General features: G+C 37.4%; 1 protein-coding gene across 1 annotated transcript in view; it reads left to right on the top strand.

Annotated features, from left to right (window-relative positions):
* The window catches only part of CMC1 (C-X9-C motif containing 1), an 89,203-nt gene that overhangs the window by 7,571 nt on the left and 55,404 nt on the right, over nt 1-26,228 (top strand). Inside the window, exon 2 of the mRNA XM_047098725.1 lies at nt 19,097-19,186. Coding sequence (XP_046954681.1) covers nt 19,097-19,186 — 90 coding nt within the window. The remainder of the gene's footprint in view (nt 1-19,096; nt 19,187-26,228) is intronic.

Below are 26,228 nucleotides of genomic sequence, written 5' to 3'. Positions count from 1 at the left end.
GGGGAGGGACAGAAAGAGGAGGAGGAGGAGAATCCCAGGCAGGCTCTGCACAGTCAGTGTGGAACTCAATGTGAGGCTGGAACTTAGGAACTCTGAGATCATGACCTGAGCCAAAATCAAGAGTTGGCCGCTTAACCAACTGAGCCACCCAGGCGCCCCCACACCTTATTGTAGAATCATTTGCGTGACTCCACAGTCTTTCAAGAAAAATTTTAAAAATATTTGAAATTTCTAAAAACTACCAAACTATCAAATAATCTGGGTATAGAGTTTCCATTCTAGATCCAGAGGTTTTTCCTTGAGAAGTAAAGTGAAACCTACAGGTATGATTTGTCTGTATGTATCAAATAATTTGAGAGATGAAGGAAAATGTCAGGTGGAGAATGAAAGTATTTAACTGTAGTAAACAGTAAATGCTTTTCATATGATTTCACGTCTTTAGGTTTACTGGAGACTAGATGATTAGAAAAGATAAACTAGTTAATTACATCTAGACAGCGAGAGATTGCCCACCAATCCTGGGAGAAGCATCCAGTTGAATTTGGGAATGAGTAAGGATGCCTTCTTGTTTTAGACTTTGTCATTAACCTCAGGCCCTATTCTAAGTGGCATAATCTCAGGTTTGAGGATGCTGGGGTAAGGAGAGAAGGGTTTCTCAGATAACTGCTAAAGCTTCTTAAGCCTCAAACCTGTATGATTGTAAATACTTGGCCGTTGGTCTCAAGGGGTTCTTTCACCACAGGAGAATAACTTCCAAGTTTATGTTCCCAGTGACCGGATTAGTATCGTTATTGTAGAATCCTCTAAGTTTATGGACGTCAAAAAAATGCAAGAAATATTACCTTCTGCTTGATATAAGTGGATCAATCCGTGCCAAATAAGAACATTGATTCCCAAATTAACCTTCTCCCCCCACCAGCCCTGATTATATTTTAGCATTTTTATTTATATTTCCAAGTTTTTATTTACATTCAATACTACACATAGGATAGTATTGGTTTCAGGAGTAGAATGTAGTGATTTATCACTTACATCCAACACCCAGTGCTCACCACAAGTGCCTTCCTTAATGCCCAGCCCCCATCTAGCCCACCGCTCACCCACCTCCCCTCCAGTAGCTCTGTTTGTTCTCTGTAGTTGAGAGTCTCTTATGGTTTGCCTCCCACTATTTATCTTATTTTACTTTTCTTCCCTTCCCTTATGTTCACCTGTTCTTATTTTAATATTTTTAGGTAAAGAGATTAAGGGAAAAACAATTTAAGAACATGGTATTTAATATCCTGCATTGTATTTTTGCTGAGAAACTTAGAGTTTTTTTATGGATCAAAGGATATATTAATTAAGCATGTTGAAATGTAGAGTTTCGAATGTTTATGTTGGCTGCTGCATAAGGAACCTAGCCTGTTTTACTCATCTCTGTGTATACAGCCCCTAGCATGGTGACTGATGCCTAGTAGGTACCTAATAAATATTTGTTAACAGAATGAATATTAATTATCAGATATTGAAACTCTCATAATCATGTGTCATTTTTTTTTAATGTTTATTTATTTTTGAGACAGAGAGACAGAGCATGAACGGGGGAGGGGCAAAGAGAGAGGGAGACACAGAATTGGAAGCAGGCTCCAGGCTCTGAGCCATCAGCCCAGAGCCCGACGCGGGGCTCGAACTCACGGACCGCGAGATCGTGACCTGAGCTGAAGTCGGACGCCCAACCGACTGAGCCACCCAGGCGCCCCAATCATGTGTCATTTTTTAAACAGTTTGCATATTTACCATGTGCCAGCCATTAGAGGGAATTATAGAGATGAGTTAGACATGGTCTTGAACCCCATCAAAATTTAAGTTTCATGCAGCTTTCTTGCTCTAGCTACATATTGGAATCATTTGTGGAGCTTTTAAAAATACCAATGCCTGGGTTTATCCCAGCATTTCTGATTTAATGGTCTGGGTGGTACCCAGGCATCAGAATTTTTAAAGCACTCTCAGGTGGTTTGTTAGATGCAGCTAAAATTGAGAACTTCTGGTACCAAAATCTGTCTTAAATCTGTTCGGCCTAGTATAACAGCATACATAGCACAGACTGAGCGACTTAAACAACAGAAATTTATTTTAACACAGTTCTGGAGGCTGGGAAGTCCGAGCTCAAGGTGCTGGCGGATTTGCTTGCTGGTTCTTCTTCCTACAAGGCCACCTGTCGGATTAGGGCCTTGTGCATATGATCTCTTTTGACACTTAATTGCCTCTTGAAATACAGTCACATTAGGGTTTAGTGCTTCAGTATGATTGGGGTGGGGAAAGTGGGACAGAATTCAGTCCATGGCGACCACCAATCTGTCGGGAGAAGAAGGTTGCACAGATGGTGTGACGTTGTATGTTAAATCCGGATGTGATGAGAGCCAGAGCATTGGTGCACACAAAATCTTGGGCTTACGGAAGGAGAGAGCACTTTCAGGTGCTGGGGTCAGGCAGAACTTTGGGAGGGAATAAGTATTGAGTTTGTTTTTAATCGGAAGACCTTGCTAAGAAAGTAAGAGGTAGAAGATGGAAAATAAAGGCAGAAGACTGAGCTGGAGTTTGATTTGCTGCGTAATGTTGGAAGATGGCTTTGAGCTTTCTGAGCCTCTGCTCAGAAGTACCTTCTCCTGCCTGTGGTGACGTTTGTAAAACAACTCCTACCGCTCCTTCCTTCCTTCTGCAAATATTTATTGTGCCTCTTCTGGGCACCCTATACACATAAGCTGCTTTTTTTTAGGCAAGGAGGATAACGTAACCATCAGGATGGCAGAATGAAGATTTAAATTGTTGAAATTTTAAGTTGAAATTGTGATGGCTGCTAAGACTTGGAAATTGCCGATAGCTGCTTGAAAAGGTGGGCAGAGTAGATTTGGATATGGAAATAAGCACTGGGAACATGGCATGAACAACGGCATCTTTAAAGGTAGAACCTTGTGGGATAGCCGCAAGAGGAGTGGGAGCAGATCTTACCTTGGAAGCGTTCATCCTTTTCCTAGGATTATTGCCATTTTTCAGAATATTTTTGAGACTCCTTTAGGGTTTGCCTTCAGCCTGTACAGTCCGTTCATCTCAGCATCCTCATTTAGGGGAAATTTATTGTTTAGAAGAGACCTGGTATTTCAGCCAAGGTTGTTAGCCAGAGGAAATCATCCTGGGAAATGCTCCTCCCCAAAAGAAGTTGTATTGTGGGACTCGTTTTCCCGTTAACGCACACTGGCTCTGAAGGCCATGCCAAGAAGTATGAGTGGCATGAGCAAAATTTGAATCTTTGAAGTAAGTGAATAACCTGTGGATGCAAAATTAATCCCCCCCACTCTGTTACAAAGTGGCACAGGGTTTTTGTTCTGTTTTGTTTTTGTAGAAATGTTATGATGTATTATAAGATGAAAAAGAAATGGTGGAGTAGAGTGGCCAGAGGCACTGAGGAGCGGTCATAGATTTGAGGATAGTCTACCATGTTCTAGATGTACATCAGAAAAATCAGTTAGGTGTGAATTGCTGAGAAAGCACAGGCATCCTGACATTTCTTCCTTTCTCAAATACCGACTCCTGTCTCCCACAACACTGCTGATTTCTACTAGAAAATCAGGAAAAGATAGTCTTGAAGTTTTACCGGAATTTTACTGTAAATGTGAAACCTTCTCATTCACGAAATTATGGCCACCGTGGACATTGCAGCATGCTGCTAAAATTGGCATGTCTTCCTGCATAAGTTGATTTCCTGCTTTGGTATACTTTTAATTGGTTGTCCCCTTTTGGCCTCGTCATGGGTTAAAGTAATGTGGGTGGAAGAGGAAGTTTTCACACCTAGCAATCTGCAGAATCTGAGGTCCAAGAAATAGGTGCTTTTGGGAAGTGGGCACATCTAGTGTGAACTAGGTGGTTATTAGCAGTGAAAGCTGATAGGACAAAGTAGTTCAAATGAAGCATACTATTGTGAGGGATAGGTGGTATTTGACCCGGAAGCCAGACAGAAACAGGCACATCTCTCTCGTTGATGTGCTTTCCATGTTTTGTTTAAGGGTGAGCTTATAGGACATTAGATTGTTACCGATTGAGCTAATACAGGATGTTTACTTTCTTTGAAGACATTTTTTTTTTCCAGCCAACTGACAAATGGCTGTGTGTGTGTGTGTGTTTTCTCTTTTAAATAATTTTCTACATGGTAGGAATCAGAGGATCACCATTCCGTTTACCCTTACTTTTTGATCAGAAAATCTAAAGAGTGAATTTTTTATTTTTGCTTGTGCTTCTGAAGTTCCTGAAACGCCCTTACTGTGTAAGGGTTGTTTCACCCTTAACTTCAGAAACTCAGACAACCTTGTTTGTTGGAATCCCCTTAAATAGGCCATCACCTCATGTGTGTGGCGTGTCGCGGAAGGGAATTGGGGACCTGGGCTACGTGATCTTGGCATTGCCAGTTTATCACACTTGGGCCGTTTCACCTCTGGGAGCCTCCACTCCTTTATCTGCAAACTGGAATAGAGCACTTCACCTGGGAGGGCTGTTAAGTAGGCTGCAGGGCATTGATCACCCTCACCTGGAGGTTTCGTGGCCGGAGGCAGGCGGGAATATTGTGGGGAAGGAAATCTCTCCCGTCGCTGACTTCCTTTTCCGGTTTCGTTTTGTCCGTTCACGTTTGGCTTGGAGGAAAGAATGTGAAAGGAACACTGATCTTGGCTTTCTTAATTTTCCCTGAGTACCTCTGCCCTTCACCCCCCTTCCTCATTTTATTATAGCAAGAAGGAACCAACAAGCTGGCAAGACCATGGAAATCCGATCCCTATTTTTGGGCTGTTGAGGAGAACTGGAGTCCACCGGTCTTCCTGGTGCGAAGCACTTATTGGAAATGTAGCAGTTGAGAACGCTGGTCTTTGTGTAGTGTTCATGTTACTATCTGCCCTGGGGCACTTGGATTTGAAGCTCTTGGTAGCTAGTAAAGAAGAGGAATCTAAAGATAGAAACTGTTGCTAATGAGAACACTGTTGCGTATTTACTGCAAGCATTTTTCTTGTTTTTCCTCCAGAGTAACAGTAGTGTGGAAAGGTCTTCAGGAGCAAATAAATAGAACTGGAAAGTTAAAAAAAAAAAAAAAAAGTGGCATTATCTAAACAAGAATCAAATTAGTTAAATTAGAACATTTTCACTATTGAAAAGGCATACCTTGCCCTTCAGGTGTCACTTCTTTCCAGTCAAAGATTCTGCAATATTCTGATTTGCCTCACTGTTATCTCTGTGGATTCATAGCAAGTGTTGTTGTCAGTAGACTTCTAATCTACTACTGCCATACTGCAAGAACACGTGAGCCCCAAAGCAAAATCTGAGCTAACAAATTCAGCCAGTGAAAAAGGTGAAAATTGACTTTCAGGTGATGATAGAATGTTGAGAAGTTAGAGCTTTGGAAATTTTCCCTGGTGGTATTATCCTGATTCTTTATCTCAGTATAAATTCATATGACTGTATATAGTAGCAAACTCTCAAAATTTGATTTTTTTTCAGACTCTTATACAAATGTATAACATATATGCATCATCACATTGACTTTGAGAGAATCGCTCTGTAATTTTATGAATAAAAAGTACCATCTTTACAGTGTTTGTGGTGTTGAAGATAGCTTTGTAATACGTATAAAACCATAATTAATATACTCAGTGGTTGATATGCTACCAAGTGGGAAAATCTTTAGCAGAATTTATAGATTTTTAAGCCTGTTATTTCTGATTTAACACCAGGAGTTTGGAAAATCTAAATCAGTTCTCCTGTGATTCTAGAATTGTTTTTTTGCCCTAGGAGGTTTTAGAGGAATGAGAGAAGTTTTTGAGAGGAATCAGGAGAAGTTTTTGCAAGCCATTTAAAAACCGTGTTTAAATAGGAATTATAACCTAGAATTCATTATATAGGTAAATTTCTATTATAATTTCTTATGGGAAAATGGTTTAATATTACACAGCTGTGTCTGTATTTAAGGACGTGATTAAAAAATTGGTGCTTTTGTTATCTAAGACCACTGCAAAATTTACAGAGCGAAAGGTAGATTCATTAAGACACATTATTAATAAGTTGTATAGATTAAAGCTATGTAAGCGAAAGGAAGAGGTAACATTTCAAAATTGATTTTATAAAATAGGTCAGTATATCACAATATTTCTTCTACTCCCTTCAGTAATTATCGTGTTAATCACTGATGCCTCATATGATGTATGCTGCAGACCAGGAGAAAAGAAGTATGTGGAGATAGCCCCCAGTTTTATTATTTCCCTTCAAGGAGAGATCAGCTTTCCACTCCGCAGGGTGTCTCACAGGCATCTGAAATTCACCATGTCCACAGCTGAATTCCTCTCCCCCCTGGTGTTTCCTTTTGTGTTCCCTGTGTCAGTGAGTGGTCACAGCGATTTCACCAGGAGCCAGAAAACTGGGAACCTTCTTTGAATCCTCTTTATTTAGTCCCTATAAGCCCTGGGCATCTTGTAGGATCTCCCTCGAAACTGCCCTTTTTCGCTCCATCCATACTTACAGTGCCTTTTATAAGCTCACTGTTCTTTTTCTCATCTTAAACAGTAGTTCTGGCAAAGCTAAAGAGAAAGAGAAGGCTTAAATAGTTAGGCCAGATTTCAGCAAAGCATGATCTAGGCAAAATCTGGTAAGGCCTGTAAACTGAGTGGTTAGTAACATTTTCAAAGGGTCGTTTAAAAAAAAAAAAAAAAGGAACATACGTGGTAAAGATGGTCTGTAGCCTGCAAAGCTTGAAGTATTCACGGTCTGGTCCTTAACTAGAAATAGTTTGTTGAGCTCTAGCGTAAGCAGTGAAAACTGGGAAACAAGTATAGGTATGGTAAAGAGGGAAAATATCATGTGAATATCTTCCTATCATTATTTTGAGTACTTAGATGAAATGGATAGTTTCCTTGAGAAATAGAAATTTATTAAAACTGCAACTGACTTAAAAATAAATAAAAAGCTCTTAGAAAATGGAATCAGTAGTTAAAGCTCTCTTTGTGTCTGTCTCTCTCCCACGTACTCCAAGACCTAGGCCCTAATAGCTGGTGTACCACCAGAGACCATAGGGCTATTGTGTGTTATGTTCACATACACACATACATATGTATATGGCCAGATACTGGCTCATGTAACTGGGGGGGCTAGTTGGGCAAGTCTGAAACGCGTAGGGCAGACCAGGCTATCAGAACAGCATTGGAACTCTTGGTTCTGAGCTGAAGCTATAGTTCCCAGATGGAATTCTGTTCTTAAGGCTTTTCAACTGATTGTATCAGGCCCACCCACATTATCTAGGATAATCTCCTTTGCTTAAAGTCAACTGATTATAGACTTTAATCACATCTGCAAAGTACCTTTGCAGCAATGCCTGGATTAGTTTGAATAACTGGAGACTGTAGCCTTGCCAAGTGGAATCATAAAACTGACTGTCACAGGTGGTTTCTATCAGACTTTAAAGAAACTGATAATGGGGTGCCTGGGTGGCTCAGTCTGGTTAAGCCTCTGGCTCTTGATTTCTTTGGCTCAGGTCATGATCTCACGGGTCATGAGATTGAGCCCCATGTTGTGTGGGACTCTGCTCTGACAGCAGGGAGCCTGCTTGGAACTCTCTCCCTTTCTCTCTGCCATCCCCTGCTTGTGCTTGCTCTCAAAAGAAAGAAAGAACGAATGAATTGATAATCGTCTTTATTTTATACGGTGTTCCAGAGAAAATGAAGGAAAGGTCCCCAGTTTATTGTTTAAATAATGTAACTGAGATACCAGAGCAATACAGAGGAAAGTCATAGGCAAATCTCAACATGAAGATGACTATAAAAATTCTAAATAAAATTTGAACATCCAAGACAGATGTGCTGTTAATTTCTGCTTACCATTTTTCTAAAGGACAGAGCCAGAAAAGAAGAGCTGCAGAGCTGTCCCTGTGATTGTGTACATAGAAATTGGAAGAGACAGTTGATAATTTATTAGAACTAATGAGAGTTAAGTAAGACTGTGTTGGGTTGTAAGAACAATATAAAAAATTCAGGTGAACCTATATAATAGCAGTAAATAATTACATGTTGCTTATGAAAAGGTTACCTTTACCAGTGTAAGTAAATCTAATAAAAGATCAACAGTGTCTTTAAGGAGAGAATTATAAAACTTTTTGTCTACTTAATTTCTGATAGTTGTGTGTTAAAATCACACAAAGTTGTGATAGTTGTGTGTTAAAATCATGAGAACAGATTTTTAAAAATGTTTTACAGCTAATCTGTTCTAAATTGAGGTAAAATGTACAGTGAAATTTATAGATTGTGAGTTTTGTTAAATGTATACAACCCAATCAGGACATCCGCAAAAGAATATCCTTCTCAACTCCCATAGATAACCAGTGTTTTGTTTATCACCATAGATTTCTTTTCATGTTCTTGAATCATGTGGTAGGTACTTTTGCACCTGGCTTCTTGTTCTCAACAGAGTTTTTGAGATTCACCCACATTGAGTATATCAGTAGTTAATTCTTTTGCATTGCTAAATAATATTCAATTGGGCATTTAGGTTGTTTCCAATTTGGGGCTATTAGGAATGCTTCCATAAACAGACTTGCACAAGTCATTTTCTGGAAACATGTTGTCATTTGGGTTGGGTGAATGAATACCTAAGAGTGGAAAGTAGGAAAGTAGGTTAGGTGTATATTTCACTATAACTTAAGCAGTTTTCCAAAGAATTCATCTTTTCACACTCTTACCAGCAACATATGAAAGTTCCAGTAGCTCCACGTTCTAATATTTGGTGTTGTATTTTTAATTTTAGTCATCCTAGTGGGTATGAAATAGTATCATGGGGTTCATTTGTATTTTTTCCATGACTAATGTTTTAAACAAACACCTGTTCATTTACTTATTTACAGTTTGTCTATATTTTCAAAGAGTCCATTCAAACCTTTTGTCCCTTTTGTACTGGGTGGTTTGTATTTTTGTAATTGATATGTAGGAGTTATTTATATATGCTAAATTCAAGTCCTTGTCAAATCTCTCTCTATAGATCTGTGTCTCTGTCTGTCTATATACTGTGAACATTTTCTTCTGGTTTGTGGCTTGTCTTTTAATTTTCTTCACGGTGTTTTTTTTGATGAACAGCAGATTTTATATTTGATGAAATCAAATTTATCCTTTTTCCCTTTGTGTCTTTAAAATATTTTTGTCTACTCCGAGGAGTTGAAGTTTTTTGTTTTTGAGTTTTTGTTTGTTTGTTTGGTTGGCTTAATAGTTTTAGTTTTTATATTTAGGTTTGTGATCTGTGGCAAATTAACTTTTTTGGGTATTGTGAAGTAGGAGGTCAGATGGTTCAGACTGATCCTCTCCCCTCAGTGTTTATCTAGGTGTCTTTATCACCATTTGTTGAAAATAAAGTGACTGTATAAATGTGGAAGCATTTCTGGACTCTATTACATTAACTATTTGTTTATCCAAATTCTCTCCAGTACTACACCACTCTGATTGCCCTAGCTTTGTAGTAAGACTTGAAATCAGGGAGTGGAAGTCATCCAAATTTGTTCTTCTGTTTTAATATTGTTTTGGTTATTCTCACTCCTTTTGTCTTATACATTTTTAAGCTTTTTAAAAAATTATAACTTTAGGGGTACCTGGGTGCTTCAGTCAGTTGAGCATCCAACTTGGGCTCAGGGCATAATCTCACTGTTGGTGGGTTTGAGACCCACATCGGGCTCTGTGTTGACAGCTCAGAGCCTGGAGCCTGCTTGGGATTCTGTGTCTCCTCTCTCTGCCCCTCCCCTGCTTGTACTCTGTCTCACTCTGTCTCTCAAAAATAAATGTAAAAAGAAAATTTTAAAAAATAACATTATTTTATTTTGAAATAATTTATCAAGCTGTGAAAGATGACATTTTTCATGTAGTTTTTCTCCAGCTTTTCCTAATGCTATTTTCTCTCATAACCATAGTACAGGTCCTCACTGAGTATGATACTGCCTTCAGAAGAGCAAAAATTGGTATTGGAGGGAGAAAATAATCTTGTTATTTTAATGTGCTGTTATGCATGCAGTGTTCTGTGGTATTAACATTTCATGGGGAGCATTAGCGATAAGAAAGGTCTAAAAAGGGCTCTTAGAATGAAAAAGTTGGGACACACAGCTATAATTAATTGTGCCTAAGAAACCCAGGAATTGACATTAGTATGCTAACTCAGGTACATATCTTAGTTGAACTATACCAAATTTTACATGTTGTGTGTGTGTAGTTCTATGACATTTTATTACATATGAAGACGAAAGCAACCATGATCGCAATCAGCATACAGAACTGTTCTGTCACCACAAAGGAAACCCCTCATGTTTCCTTCTAATAGTCATACTGCCTCCTCCACTCGTTCCTGGCAACCAATGATCTGTTTTCCATCACTCTAATTTGTCAATTTAAGTGGAATCATGTAATACGTAGCCCTTTGAGGTGGTCTTTTTTTCATTCAACATAATACCCTTGGGATCCATTCAAATTGCTGCTGCTGTTGCATGTTAGTAGTTCTTTGTTTTATTGCTGAGTAATATTCCATTATGTTGATGAACTGGTATTCATTCACCCATTGAAGGACTTTTGGGTTAATTCCAAGTTTTGGCTATTACAAGTAAAGCCTCAGTGAACATGTGTATACAGGTTTTTGTGTGAACATCTTTTCGTTTCTCTGGGCTAAATCCTGAGGGGTGTGCTGGTCATATGGTAAATACATGTTTAACTTTATAAGAAACTACCTGATTATCTTTCAGAATGGCTGTGCAATTTAATGTTCCCACAGCAATGTATGAGAGATCCGGTTACTCTGCATCCTTGTTAGCACTTGGTGGTATTATTATTATTATTATTATTATTATTATTTTAGCCATTTTAATAGGTCTTTAATGATAACTTTTGTAACCTTAATTTGGATTTCCATAATGACTAATGATGTTGAGCATCTCTTCATATGCTTATTTGCCATACTTATATCTCCTATCTAGTGGTTGTTCAAGTCGTTTGCCCATTTCTTTTCTTTTTTTTTTTTTAATTTTTTTTTTTCAACATTTATTTATTTTTGGGACAGAGAGAGACAGAGCATGAACGGGGGGAGGGGCAGAGAGAGAGGGAGACACAGAATCGGAAACAGGCTCCAGGCTCTGAGCCATCACCCCAGAGCCCGACGCGGGGCTCGAACTCCCGGACCGCGAGATTGTGACCTGGCTGAAGTCGGACACTTAACCGACTGCGCCACCCAGGCGCCCCAATCTTTTGCCCATTTCTAAATGGATTGTTTTCGTACTGTTGGAGTTTACGGAAATCTTTATATATTTTGAATACAAGTCCTTTTTTAGATATGAGATTTGCAAATAATTTTTCCCGTATGTGGCTTGTTTTTATCTTTCTAAAAGCAGTGTTTGTGGAGTGAAAGTTTTTAATTTGGATGAAGTAGAATTTATTCTTTTTCTCTTTTCTGAATCATGAGTTTGTGTCATATATAACTCTTTGATTAACTCTGGGTCATGAAGATTTTCTTCTGTAGTTTCTTATAGAATTTCTTTTTCTTTAACTTTTTATTTTGAAACAATTACAGACTCGCAGGAAGTTACAAAAAAAGTACTATATAGAGTCCTACATGCCCTTCATGCTACTTCCCACAATGCCTCTTGTATAATGGTAGTATAATATCAAAAGCAGGAAATTGAAGCCGGTACAATACTATTAACTGGACTATATACCTTTTCAATTTTCACCAGTTTTTATCTGTATATGCAATGTGTGTATATAGTTCTATGCAATTTTATTCTGTATTCCTGTTCCTATAAGGAAAGCATTCAGTGTTTTACCATTAAGTGTGATGTTAGTTGTAGGGTTTTTGTAGGCACTCTATTAGGTTCCTTTCTGTTCCTAGTTTATTGAAAGTTTTGTTTGTTTTTAATGAATGGTATTGAATTTATTAAATGTTTTTTTCTGCTTCAATTGACGTGATTCATACGTTTTTCTTCTTTTCGACTATTAATCTTATTGATTGATTTTCGGATAGTGAACCAGCTTCATATCTTTGGAATAAACCCAACTTGATATGATGTATTTTTATTTTTCTGTATTCCTGGATTTGATTTACTAATATTTTGTTGAGAATTTTGAGTCTATATTCATGAGGACTATTGGTCTGTGTTTTATGTTTTTAATATTGCCTTTGCTTTTGATATCAGAGCAGTGCTGGTCTCATAAAATGTGCTAGGAAGAGACTAGAAATGGTGTTATTCTTTAAATATTTCATAGACTTTGTCAACGAGGACATTTGGGCCAGTTTTTTTTTTCCCCCTAAAAAAACCAAAAACCTGAAACTCTTCAGTAATGATTATATCATTTGTTTCCCTGTTGTCAATTTTACTGATTTCTGCTCCTATTTTTATTTATTTGCTTGTTTTAGGTTCTTTTTGATCTTTTTCTAGTTTTGTCAGATAGAAATGTAGTGTTGGTTTGAGACTTTTTTTTTTAAGTTTATTTATTTTGAGAATGAGAACATGAGGTGGGGAGGAGCAGAGAGAGAGAGATTGGGAGAGAGAGAGAATTCAAAGCAGGCTCCTTGCTGTCAGAGCAGAGCCCAAGACAGGGCTCCATCTCACAAACCCAACTGTGAGATCATGACCTGAGCTGAAATCAAGGGTCTGATGCTCAACTGACTGAGCCACTGACTGAGCCACCCAGGTGCCCCAAGAGACTTTCTTTTTTAATATGAGCATTTATTGCTATAGATTGCCTACAAGCACTGCTTTAGCTTTTAGTAAGTTTTGTTTTTATTTTCATTCAGGTCTTTGTATTATTCTACTCTCCTTGATACTTCTTCAATCTAGGAATTCTTTAGAAGAGTGGTGTTTAATTTCCAACTGTTAGGAAATTTTTCCTGCTACTTTCTGTTCTTGGTATCTAGTTGATTCCATTATGGTCAGAGAAAATACTTTCAATTTGTTGATATTCCACCTGATTTATCTATAATGGTTTTTAATTTTTTTTTTTTTAGTGGTTGTAAAGATTATAGTGTATGTGTATAGTTTATCACAGTCTGTTAGCATGAACATTTTATCATGTAAGTGGAATATAGGTAATCTTGCTACCCCCAAAGTTTACTTTACCCTCTCCCCTTTATGGTATAGTCATTTTTTTTTTAATTTTTTTTTTTTTTTTTATATTTGAGAGAGAGAGGGAGAGAGACAGAGAGTGAGCAGGGGAGGGGCATAAAGATGGAAACGGAATCTGAAGTAGGCTCCAGGCCCCACGCTGTCAGCACAGAGCCTGATGCAGGGCTTGAACCCATGAACTGCGAGATCATGAGCATCCAGGTCTTGATTTTGGCTCAGGTCATGATCTCATGGTTCCTGATATCAAGCCCCTGTGTTGGGCTCCCCACTGACAGTAGGAAGCCTGCCTGGGATTCTGTCTTCCTCTCTGTCTCTGCCCCTCCCCCACTTGCACTCTCTCCTTCTCTCTCTCAAAATAAATAAACATTAAAAAAGAATATTTAAAACTCAAGGAAAGAATAGTTTCTGTTGCCTTTTCTTTGTTCCTGTTGTTCTGAGTTTCCTTTTGTTACCATATCCTTCCTGTCTGAATAACTTCCTTTAGCCATTGTTTGAGAATAGGTCTGCTGGCAAGAAATTACCTTAGCTTCTCTTCATCTCAGTTGTCTTTATTTCATCTTCAATCCTAAAAAAAAAAAATCCTTTGTCCTTTGAATCTTTGTTCTACTGTATGTCTCTCCGATGCTTTGAAGATTTTTCTTTGCCTTTCATTTTCAGAAATTTTATTATGATGTGTTTCTTAGGTTTTTAACTGTTTTTCTTGAATTGATAGGTTTATGTCTTTTGCCTCATTTAAAAAAATTTTTTTTTAATATTTATTTTTAAGAGAGAGATAGAGAGACAGAGAAATGGAGCATGAGCAAGGGAGGGGCAGAGAGAGAGGGAGGCAGAGAATCTGAACCAGGCTGCATGCTGTCAGCACAGGGCCCGATGTGGGGCCGGAACTCACAAACCTTGAGATCATGACTTAAGCCAAGGACAGATGCTTAATCTGCCATCAGGCACCCCTCTTTTGCCTCATTTGGAAAGGTTTCAGCCATTATTTTTTCAAGTATTTTTTTTAGCTCTGCATTCTTTTTTGTTTTTTTTCTCAGACTCTGGTAAAATAAGTGATAGACTTTTTTTTTTTTTTTAATTTCTTTTATTCTTTGTCCTGCAGGTCGCTGAGCCTTATTTAGCTCATTTTTTAAAAAGCTTTATTTTATTTTGTCATCTCCAGTGGAATTTTGTATATTAATGTTATATCTGGAAACCTTATTAGTTCTATAGCTTTTTTGTAGACTCTATTGGATTTTCTAGATAGATGATCTTTTATTTTTCTTACTCTGTTAGACTGTCTAGAATGTCAAGTATAATGCTGAGTAGAAGTGGCAAGAGCAGACTTCTTTATCTTGTTCCATATCTTAGGGGGAAAACATCTGCAAGTGGGTTTTTTTCTGTAGATGTTATTTATCATGTTCAGGAAGTTTCCTTCTGTTGCTACTTTACTGAGAGATTTTATTAGGAATGGATGTTAGATTTTTGTCAGATGTATGTTATGTGTCTGTTGTGATAACCGTATGTTTTTCCTTTTTTAGCTTTTTAATCTGATGAATTACATTTATCAATTTTTGAATGTTAAGTCAGTCTTGCAGTCCTGGAATAGACTTCATTTAGTCATGAAGTATTATCCTTTTTTATACTATTGGATTTTAAATTGCCACTCTTTTTTTTTTTTTTTTAAGATTTTTACATCTATGCTTATGATGGGATATTATAGATTTCTTTAATGTCTTTGCCTGGTTTTGGTATCTGGATAATGCTGGCCTCAGCAATTTTTTTAAGAGTGTATAGAATTGGTATTATTTCTTTTTTAAATGTTTGGTCAAATTCATGTGCAGCTATCTATGTCTGGAATTATTTTTTGGGAGAAGGCTTTTAACTACAGATTCAATTTCTTTTTTTTTTTTTAATGTTTATTTATTTATTGAAAGAGAGAGGGAGAAAGAGCAAGCCAGGGAGGGGCAGAGAGAGAGAGAGAGTGGGAGAGAAAAATCCAAGTAGGCTCTGCACTGTCAGCATAGTGTAAATGAAAGAAGGTTTTCCTTGCCTAAAAATTTGTAGCATCTTCCCATTGTTCTCAGGATAAAATTCAAACGCAGGGCTTGAACCCATGAACCGTGAGATCATGACCTGAGCTAAAACTAAGAATCTGATGCTTAAGGAGCTGAGCCACCCAGACGGCCTGATTCATTTTTTTTAATCGATACAGGGCTGGAGTGGTTCTCTATCTATGTCTTCTTGAGTTAGCTTTGGTTGTTTGTTTGGTTGTTTGGTTGGTTAGTTTGGTTGTTTGGTTAATTTTATTGGCTTACATTTAAAGATTATTTGAGTACATTATCATTTAAAAATCATTGTTTTAGAGTTTATTTCAAGAGAGAGAGCCTGCTCCTGTGCACATGCAAGTGGGGGAGGGGCCGAGAGATGGGGGAGAGAGAGAATCCCAAGCGGGCTCCACAGTGTCAATGCAGAGCCTGACTTGGGGCTCGATCCCACGGACCATGAGATCATGACCTGAGCCAAAATCGAGAGTCAGACGCTCAACTGACTGAGCCACGCAAGCGCCCCCAAAATGTGTGTCATTTTTAATGTTTGTGATAGCTGTCTTTTCTTGGCTAGTGGTTTATCAATTTTAATAATCTTCTCAAAGCAACAGCTTTGGTTTCATTGCTCTTCTGTATCATTTTGTTTATTTTCTATTTTATTTGTTTTGGCTTTGATCTTTATTATTTATTTTCTTTTGTTTGCTTTGTGTTTAGTTTGTTCTTTTTCTGGTTTCTCAAGGTGGAAGCTTAAGTCGTTGATTTAAGACCATTCTTCTTTTCCAATGTAGACTTGTAGTGCTACAGATTTTCCTCTCAGTACTGTTTTAACTGTCTCACACAAATTATGATATATTTTCACTTTCATTTATTTCAAAATAGTTTATTCCCCTTTTGATTGCTTCTTAGCTGCATGGGTTATTTAAAAGTGTGTTATGGGGGGGGGGCGCCTGGGTGGCTCAGTCAGCTGACCGTCTGACTTTGGCTCAGGTTGTGACCTTGCAATTAGTGAGTGTGAGTGCTGTGTAGGGCTCTGTGCTGACAGCTCAGAGCCTGGAGCCTGCTTTGGATTCTGTGTCTCCCTCTCTCTCTCTCCGTCCCCCACTCATGCTCTGTCTCTCTCTCTCTCTCTCTCTCAAAAATAAATAAACATTAAAAAATTTTTTTAAAGTGTGTTACTTGGTTTCCAAATATTTGGAGATTATTAAGACATCCTTCTGTTACTGATTTCTAACTTAATTACGTTGGTGTCGGGGAACATACTTTGTAGGACTTGATTCTTTTAATTTATTGAGATATTTTTCATGGTCTAGACTATGGTTTATCTTGGTTAATATTCAGCTCTTATTAAGTGGAATATTCTATAAATGGGTCAAATTAATTAATGATATGGTTCAGATACTTTGTAGTTTTAACATGTAAATTTAAATTCATGTTTTATATTACATTTGTGCATCATGAGTTCATTTTTATTTTACCTGAGGGTATTCTCTCTTACTTCTTGTGGCAGATTTTGTTTTACCAAGGTCACAACATTGGGCGCTTGGGTGGCTCAGTTGGTTAAGTGTCCAACTTCAGGTCATAATCTCTAATCTCGTGGTTTGTGGGTTTGTGCCCTGCATCAGGCTCTGCCCGGACAATGCAGAGCCTGCTTGGAATTCTCTCTCTCTGCCCCCGTCCTGTGCTCGCTTGCGGTCCTTCTCCTCTCTCTCCCTCTTTCTCTCTCTCTCAAAATAAACAAACTTAAAAAAAAAAACAATAAAAAAAAAAGGTCACAACATTATCTTGCATTCCTCATGCTCTTCTGTAATGTGGCCTTGCAAGAAAGAATGGCGACCTAATTTCCCTGTGCTTGGGTATAGCCTGTCGTTGGCGACTCGATCAATGTAGTACCTACCGTAGAAATGATAATGATGCTTCATGGCTTCTGTGACAGGGTCAGAAAGGTTAAACCTACAGCTTTCACTTGGTTTTCCTGAAACACTTACTCTCTAGACAATTCCTTTTCACATTCCTACCTCTCCTGACCTACCTGTTACTGTGCCAAGCCAAACCGAATGGAGAGGCCTTGTGTAGGTGCTGTAGTTTACAGTCCTCACTGGGCCCGTTTGTCAGCCAGTTCAGTCCAGATGTCAAATACACAAGTGAAGAAAGAGGTCCTCTTCGAAGTAGGTCTTCCAGACTCAGCTTTTGCAGCTGTTGAAGTCAATACCAGTCATTTGACTCTTCCTAGATGAGGTCCCAGATACTGTGAGGCAGAGGGGAGTCAGTTCTGCTTTTCCTTTCCAAATTACTAACCTGTAGGATCTCTCTCTATAACAAAATGTTTGTTTTATACCACTATGTTTGATTGGTGGCTTATCAGACAACAATACCCTTCTTTTCAGTAGGGTATGCGAGAGGTAAATGTTCCAGTCCCTTCATACCTGAACTTCATTCTTAATTGGTTTGGGGATTCTTGGTTATAAAATAATGCACTCTCAGAACTTTGAGGTTACTTCTCCGTTGTCTTCATGCATCCATGGCTTGCCAGTGAAACATGATGTAAATCTGATGCCCATTCCACGGTGAGGGTAGTGTTTTCTCCCTTTTGAAGCTTTTCGGATTTTTGAGCTTCAGACATTTCAAAGTGCACATAGGTAATCTCTGATTCATTTCTGTCTGAGGACTCACATCTGTTTATTTACCTCAGTATATTTACTTACTCTAAAATCTTTTTTTTTCTTTTTTTACTCTCTTCTCAAGATTTCGATTCTTATTGATTCATTACAGTTGGTTTCTCCCTTTCACTGTGTTGTCCATCAAATTTAGGTGATCCTCGGCTGTTTTATTGTTGATTTTGTTTGCTTTTTGACATGCCCTTTTACACTGTCTGCAGATTCTCTATCAGTTCGTAGCTGCCTGCATCCAGAGATTGTTAGGAATCGCATAGTACCAGGGAAAGTGGAGGGGTTCCTGGTCTTCCTAGGTGTCGCTAGATACTGGGAAATTTTCTGATCCTTTGGGGATAGATACATGTATTTACTTCTTTTACCCATGGGTCTGGAGGCAGCAGAAGAGGTGATCCATTTGCTCCTACTGAGGTATTTCAACCAATTATGCTTTGGTTTTCTTCAGGGAAGTCTCTTGCTGCCCATGTTTGCTGCTTCGGTGCATGGAGCAGTACGTACTTTTGGCATCAGTTTTTTCCCTCGGAAAAACCTGTGGGTATATGATTACCTCCTTTAATCTGATCTCATCTGCCTTTTGTCTTTCAAAGAGATTCCTGATCATTTTGATTTTTCTGACGACACCGGCCCAAGCTACATCGGAGTAGCTTTTATTTTTCAGGACTCTCTATGAATTTAAGACACTGGTAGGACCCTGGAGCAGGTGTTCTGTCTACCATTTTAGTCTAATTGTGGTAGTTTTGTTTAAAATGCACAGAAATCTCACATGCTGTTGTTATGTGCACACGTAGTTCTACTTTTTCTTCTTCTGACGGTTCTTTCTTTCTTAGGCTACTCTTATTACCAGGTTGAGAATCTCTTAATCTTGGATCTCTTCATCTATCCTTGGATCTCACTATTGATAAAAATTCTCTTTTTGTGGATTGTATTAAAAAGCAAAATTATACTGTTTTAGTTTATGACTTTAATTTTGACAAGATTGCGTGGAATATGTTCTCAAATAAAGTGTTACAATATAGCTTGCAGAAATTTTTAGAAAGACACTGTCTATGTCCCACATTTTTTTCTGTTGTGTATAAGAAATATTTAGAATGATTTTTAGTGACGAAAATAGCCACAATTTTATGAGGTTTTAAGAGTCAGTTTTTAGTATGTTTGTATAGGCTTTTATTTTGAATAAACCAGAGTGCTTATTTCTTCCCTAAACTGGTGATTTAATTGAAACTTCACTATATTAAAGAAAGATCTTTTTTTTTTTCCAGAGCAGCATCTCAGACATGTCGAAAAGGATGTTTTGATCCCTAAAATAATGAGAGAGAAAGCCCGAGAGAGATGTTCTGAACAAGTTCAAGGTAAGATTCAAATATTCATATAAAGATCAAATACATTTTTTATAATATGATCTGAATTTAATCCTTAGCCTTAGAGTCAAATAGTCAATGAATTAATATGTATGAATTGTTTCTCACCCTTTCACTGAGATACCAATATTTCAGCTTTCAGAACTTCCAGACGGTGTTCAATTCATTTACAATTTAAAAATATTCTCCCAAATTACTAAGAAAAAATATTTTTTCCCAGAAGTACAGTTGTATGTAGAGAAAAACTTGGTATGAGTATTTTAGAGAAACAGGTTATTCTGGCGATTTTGATAGGGAAAGAAGAAACATCAAATGTAACATGTACCTGTTTTTTCTTCATCAACATATTCACACAGACATATATATTCTAAGATGATTTTCTTTGAGGTCATTGTCTATTATTGAATTGTTAATGGAATCCCAGTATTACTTACAATGAGGCCGGGTTTTTTTTGTTTTTGTTTTTATTTTTACTTCTCTGTATTTTACATCTCTGAGTGAAAGATATTTCTGTAAATGCATGCACTAGGCACCCACACGCACATATTTTCTTTGGAAAATGTTTCTTACCGTGAATTATTCCTGTATTCTATAAATCTAGAGCTAATTGTTGATTAATATATAACATTTAGTGAAAAAATGTAAACGGAGCAGAAGGTGAAAAATGAGACCACAAATGGTGGGTAATTAGAAAAGCAGACGCAGTATTACTGCAGAAATGCCCTTTTAAGAAATTCTACCTCATGGAATGGCCATCTAAAGGAAGTAGCAAAGTTCTGCTGATGTAGACTGTTTTTCTGGCCGCGGAGCCACTTTTCCCTGTAGTCTCTTCCTCCTTGAGGGACCTCAGTGATTCTTTGTGAGGACGATGGGCTGCAGTTCCATAGCAAGTTTTTCGACAGGAGAGCCAGGCTCTGTCACCTGTGTTTCGGGACTGTGTCAACAACGTTTGGATGCTGGGAACATTTCTGTCCCTTTGATGCTCTTCTTCTTTGAGAATGACCTTTGGAATCGATGGGAGCAGTGATAGAGTAATTTCTCAGAGCGGACCTTGTGTGATGATCATTTCTGTTTCTTAAACGACTTCCTATGACCTATTCCAGTTTGAGAGCCATTCATAAATTAGAATTAAATTAAATCCATCCATAAATAAGTATATTATCAATAAGTTGATAGTATCATTCTGCGATACTAGCTTTGCTTTCACCGTGAATTAGTTGTTTAATCAGAGCACCTCCCTTCCACCCACACCCCCAGGTGTCAGGAGAAATTAACCCATTGCCACCTGCAGACAGGGTTTGGTGCCACGCTGGCATTGGCAGGTGTCATGCTGATCATCTCAAGAGGTAATCCTCCACTTCCCTCAGAACTTAAAAAATAACTAAATATCCTGACTCAGGTGAGGGAGGAAAAAAAATTAACAACGTGTAATGAAGTTACAGGGTTAACTTGTCACTACTAGGAAAATTTACTCATTACTGATAATTGGTCCAAAGTGATGAATATGAGCTATATTTATGGTGTTTTTAACACATTACTCTGATATCTAGAATGAAATAAACCTAGCTAATTCAATTATAGATTGAGGTTTTACTCACACTGTTCAGATGAAAATGCAGAATAATTAGAGTTTGGGTTTCAGAACTGCCTTTGCTTACTCTTAGTCAATGTAACTGTGTGTTTGGTTTTTGAAATGAAGGAAAGAGAGTATAACTTTAAAATATTTACTAGTTTGTGTTGCACAACTACTATCATAATGGTACAGAAAAATGTTTACTCTTCACTTTTTAAATATTTAGATTCTAGTTTACAGATATGGTAAAATTGGTTTCAGGTGTAGAATTTAGTGATTCATCACTTCTTTATCAAAAGTTAAGTTTTTCGGGCATTGCCTTGGTTAAGCTTTTGTTTTTTTTAAATATGCTTAAAATCTTCAGAAGACTGAAAGCATCTTAAAATTTGAGGTCTGCTTGGGTTACTTCAATGCATTTGTCTCTATGAGAACATGTTTTAACTATTGGTTTTTGAATATTTGAATATTTTATAGATAATCGTATATTGATTTTTTTTTTTTTAGGCCATGTGGTCCAAAACAGAGTTAGAGAATCTAAAACTGATTATTTTATAAACAATAATCTTTAGTATTCTTCCTGCCTAACCATGTGATTTAGTAAAGAACATACACTGGTATCATATGCTTAAGTAGTAGCAGAACAGCTGCATTTGAACTGAACAATAAGATGTAATTTAGAATCAGGACACTTCCCTTGTAGTTTATTTACTGTTTACGGCCTTTGCTTTATTAAATACTATAGGATTTTATATAAAAGCATTATGTGTGCTAATTGTATAGTTCTTGGATAAAGATATAGGAATTTTAATAAGTGATCTGACTTTCTGCTAAGTGCCTGAAACCTGATTATGTAGGAAAGCTTTTCTGTTTGATTTTTTTTGCATGTCATTTCAACCCAGCTGATCATAAGAATTGGGTCAGACTGCCAGCAACTTAGGTTTGTGAAGGGAATGGAACAGCTTTTCCAGGGACAAAGAGAAATGAAATCACTTTCAATGAAAGAAAGATGCCTCATTATAGTCACCAACAGCAGTTATTGACAGCTACACTTCCTATTAACAAGGAGCATTTAACTAAGAGTTTGGCTGTTGGATCTTTGGACTTGATCTAATTTGCTAGCATTAATTAGTTTCTTTTGAGCACAGACACTTGGTGCTCACAGCTATAGATTTGGAGGGCTAATTAGGATAGAAAATTGAACAGAATGGGGTAAGGCATTAACCTTCAACCATTACCAGCTGGGACACTGATAAAGACCACAGAGTCCAAATGCTCCCTATTGATGTGACGAGTACCCTAATGAATATCAATTTCAGCCAGGTTGCTATATTCTTACTAGTTCTCTCTTCATTATAATTTTTAACCAGTTTCCATGATACCTTCATTATCTATATATACACTATTGGTTTTTACTATACACTGATTTAGTCTGAGTTGCACATTTCATCTTATGTTTAAACAGAATTAAAGTTTGTCTTAAGTAGCAGATCGCATTTCGAATGTTTCATTGTTACATACCTTAATACTTCTGAAATTTAACTTTTATTTACAATTACATAATCCTTATTCTACAGTGGATTTCTATAAAGTCGCAGTAACTTTACGATTTCAAAATAGTGAAAACTATAACCTGAAACAAGAAAAATCTCAGCTTTTGGGTGACAGTTAAGCAGTGTTTGTGTTAAACTGGTGTCGACATGACAATCTTTGTCTTTATAAAATAGGCTTTTTTGTGTTCTTTCTGAAAAGAAAAGTAGTACTCCTCACGTTTTCTTTTGGAATTTCACTTTGATTTGATGAGTAAAGGTAGCTTGACCTAGAGATTAGATGTAGAATTGAAAATCCTGATCTTGTTATTACATAAACTTTGACAAGATCATAAACTGTTGGTAGGACATGTATCAACAGAAAAGCAAGTGATCAACTGATTTGGATAGAAAATGAAACTTCGTAATATTCTTCTTTTGCCAGTGATATTGACAGTGAATAGAGCTGCTGACGTAAATTACCAAAGTGCATTTGTAGACGTTAGCACAATGATCACTGACTATGTTGGGAATGGAACTTAAGGAAAATTCTAGAATGTCTTGTCTCCCAGTATCCCCACTTCCCAAAAGCCAAAACAGAAATTCTCTTCCATCAAGTGTGATGGCGGAATCATTGCTTTTCTTGGATCTGGGAGTTACCAACGTGTGGTGTTTTAAAAGGAAGATGCTTTGATGACCTCTGGAGGCTACTTCCACCCCGTGACTTTTTCCATGTGTTCGACTCTTTGCTAATTTAATGACTTATATTTTCTATGTTAGTAATTTCATGATTTCTATTTTCTATGTTAGTAATATCACTTGTCATATATGTTGTATGTAATGTATAGTTTGTCATATATATACTGTAGATCATATGTATATATTAGTCAAGTATGCATTCTAATGTTATAGTTTCTCTTCTGGAAATAGTCCATGAGAGGTAGAGTCCCTGAATTGCTGTTTTGTAAAAATTCATTGTTTTGTTGCTTTTTTTGAATTGTATAGTTGGCATTTGATATAAAGTTTCCATGTTTGATAATGAATTTTGCTTTAAATATAATAACGCTTTTTTTGTTGTTATTGCTATGACACTTCAAGACCAAGAAAGTACTCTTGGGATGTACTGGGGTGGCCTGTACAGGGATGTACAGGGGTGGCCTGGATCGGTCTTTAACCTAGGTGTATCCTCCTGCCCACTAACTCCTTTCAGCCTTTGGGTCTTCTTTTACCTTATTTTAATGTTTCTTCTGTATCAGTGTCTTCTGAAGTCTTTTTGATCTTCTGGCCAAGAGGTTGGGTTAGTTTTTGGTTTTTTTTGTTTTTGTGTTTTTTTTTTTTTTTTTTTTTAATGTTCATTCATTCATCCATCCATTCATTCTTGAGAGAGAGCGGGAGGGAGGGGCAGAGAGAGGGAGGGAGAAGGAATACCAAGCATGCTCCTCACTGTCAGTGCAGAGCCCTGAGTGGGGCTCAAAGTCACAAACGGTGAGATTCTGACCTGAGCCAGAATCAAGAGGTGGACACTTAATCTTCTGAGCCACCCAGGTGCCCCAGGTGGGGTTACTTCTAAAGAAATTATATAAAGCATAAGGAAGCATGGATTGTTCACTTCTTTGAAACATTCCAGAGCAGTAGTGAACACAGAAGCTTGAAAAACTGCCTGACTTCTGTCAGTCACATGCAATTAAATACGTCACATTTTGCTGAATCCCAAAGAATGTGAGCTGATGATAAAACCAAATTAAGAATACTTTGGATATTCTTTAGGATGTCTACAGGCAGAAAACTACCAAAACATTCGTAAAACAAATTGGAGGGCTGTAGACTGCAGATGGTCAAAGTAATCAATCTATCCAACTGTGTTACTCGAACCTGCCAAAAACTTTTCCTTTGTTTGAATGGTGCTATTATTGCCACATATATTTTTGCCATTTAGTAGTTCACCAATGTTGACGAACGCTGAAGTGGAAATGCAGCTATTTTGGATAGACTAGGAGGGTAGTATATAAAATCTCCAAACATGATTCATATCTGTTATGTATAAGGTTATGCTATGTACTCTAAGAAATATAGAGCAGTAAGGTACAGCTCTACAGAGAATATATAGAAAAATATATAGAAATGCAGAGCATTAAGGTACAGCTCTACGGAGAAGAACTCTGCACCTGCAACTGTGGCAGGGATGTCCACAACCCCTGCTGGGTTTGGTGATTTGCTAAGAGGACTCACAGGACCCATCACATACTCATACTCATGGCTAAGATTTATTACAGGCAAAGGACACAAGCAAAACCAGCAAAGGAAAAAGGCACATGAGATGAGGTTCGGAAGAAACCAGGCTCAAGCTTCCAAGAGTCCTCTCCCCAATAGAGTCGCTCAGGATGTGCTTAATTCCTCCAGTGTTGAACTATGACAGCATGTGTGAAATGTTGTCCAGCAGGGAAACCCATTAGAAACAGAGTTTTTATGAGGAGTTTGTCACATGGGCATCCTTTGGTTAGCATTACCAAAATTTCAGACTCCCAGAAGGAAAGCAGGTGTTCAGCATAAACCATATGGTTTGCACAAACAGTTTAGACACGGTGAGCCACTCTTAGCAATTAGGGAATGGTGGGAACACTCCCAAAATCCAAGTTGTCAGGCACCGGCTAAAGGCCAACCGTACAAACAGGCTTTTCTGAGGATGGCAGCGTCAGTCCCACCATGTTTCCCCCCTGTCTGCCATGGACGTAATACAAATTAATTGCCAATAAGTTTCTGTGTATGCCTATCAGGCCTGCTGTCATGACATTCGCTGCATGTAATAGACCTGTATCTGACAAATACAGCTGAATTGTTTTTAAAACAACTGAGCAAAGTATGTAGCGGTCGTTACTCATTGATTTAGTGGTTCTCAGTTACATTTGTTAATTCATGCCTGTATTGTAGGACTTAATGGCTTATTATGACTGTCTTGTTTCTGAATAACAAGGCAATTGTGTAATAAAATTATAATTGTACATAAATAGTCTTGAATAAATTGGCTAGTTTTCTTCTCACAGAGAAAAGTGCAATCTGTTTTAGAAGTAAGTTAAATCTTTTTTAAAAATGTTCATTTTGAGAGAGAGTGAGAGCAGGGGAGGGACAGAGAGAGAGGGAGAGAGAGAATCTCAAGAAGGTTCTGCACTGTCAGCACAGAGCCCATCTCGGGGCTTGATCCCACAAACCGTGAGGTCATTACCTGAGCCGAGAAACCAAGAGTAGGACACTTAACCAACTGAGCCACCCAGGAGCCTTGAAGTAAGTTAAACCTTTAAATGCTAAATCTTTAAATGACTGACTTAGCTGGGAATTTTGTCAGGGCAGATGAATTTAATATTTTAAATAGCTAATTTATGCAACTTATTTTTGAAGGTTTAAGTGTGAAAAGTGTACATTTGAACACAAAAGCAAAGAATTACATAATTTGAAACTTAGAAATATCGTTACAGTGAATAAATATTAATACAAAATATAAGCTAACTATTCTGCCATTACTTCATTAGCAAGTTTTTATTATATTCCTGGTTTCCTATACCTTGCCTTTCAGTGGTTTTGCTATAAGAATTTTAAATATTTCACTTTAAGAGAAATTATACTCAGATTTTTGGAGTACCATTCAATTAAACAGATACAGAAATTTTAATCTGAGGCCCATAAACAAGTTTATCTGGCATCATATTTAATATATTTTAATATTTTAATATGTTTAATATGTTTAATATATTTAATATATTTAATACATTGGTTTTCTCCAATGTGTTTATATTTGATAATACTGTTTGCAAATATTTTAGTGTCAGTCAATGATTGTATCACTAAAATATGTTTTTATAAGCAAAAACAGACTTTCCACATTCCTTTAAACAGTTGAATGGAACCTGACGGTTATATGGAACATAAGTCATTCAAAAAT

This window comes from Lynx rufus, unplaced genomic scaffold (assembly GCF_022079265.1).
Source record: "Lynx rufus isolate CCGP_SWC_20201006 ecotype Redwood Valley unplaced genomic scaffold, mLynRuf1.p SCAF_5, whole genome shotgun sequence".
In the NCBI taxonomy this organism is placed as follows: domain Eukaryota; kingdom Metazoa; phylum Chordata; class Mammalia; order Carnivora; family Felidae; genus Lynx; species Lynx rufus.
The sequence above is the reverse complement of the archived record's forward strand: the minus strand, read 5'-3'. Positions and strand labels throughout refer to the sequence as shown.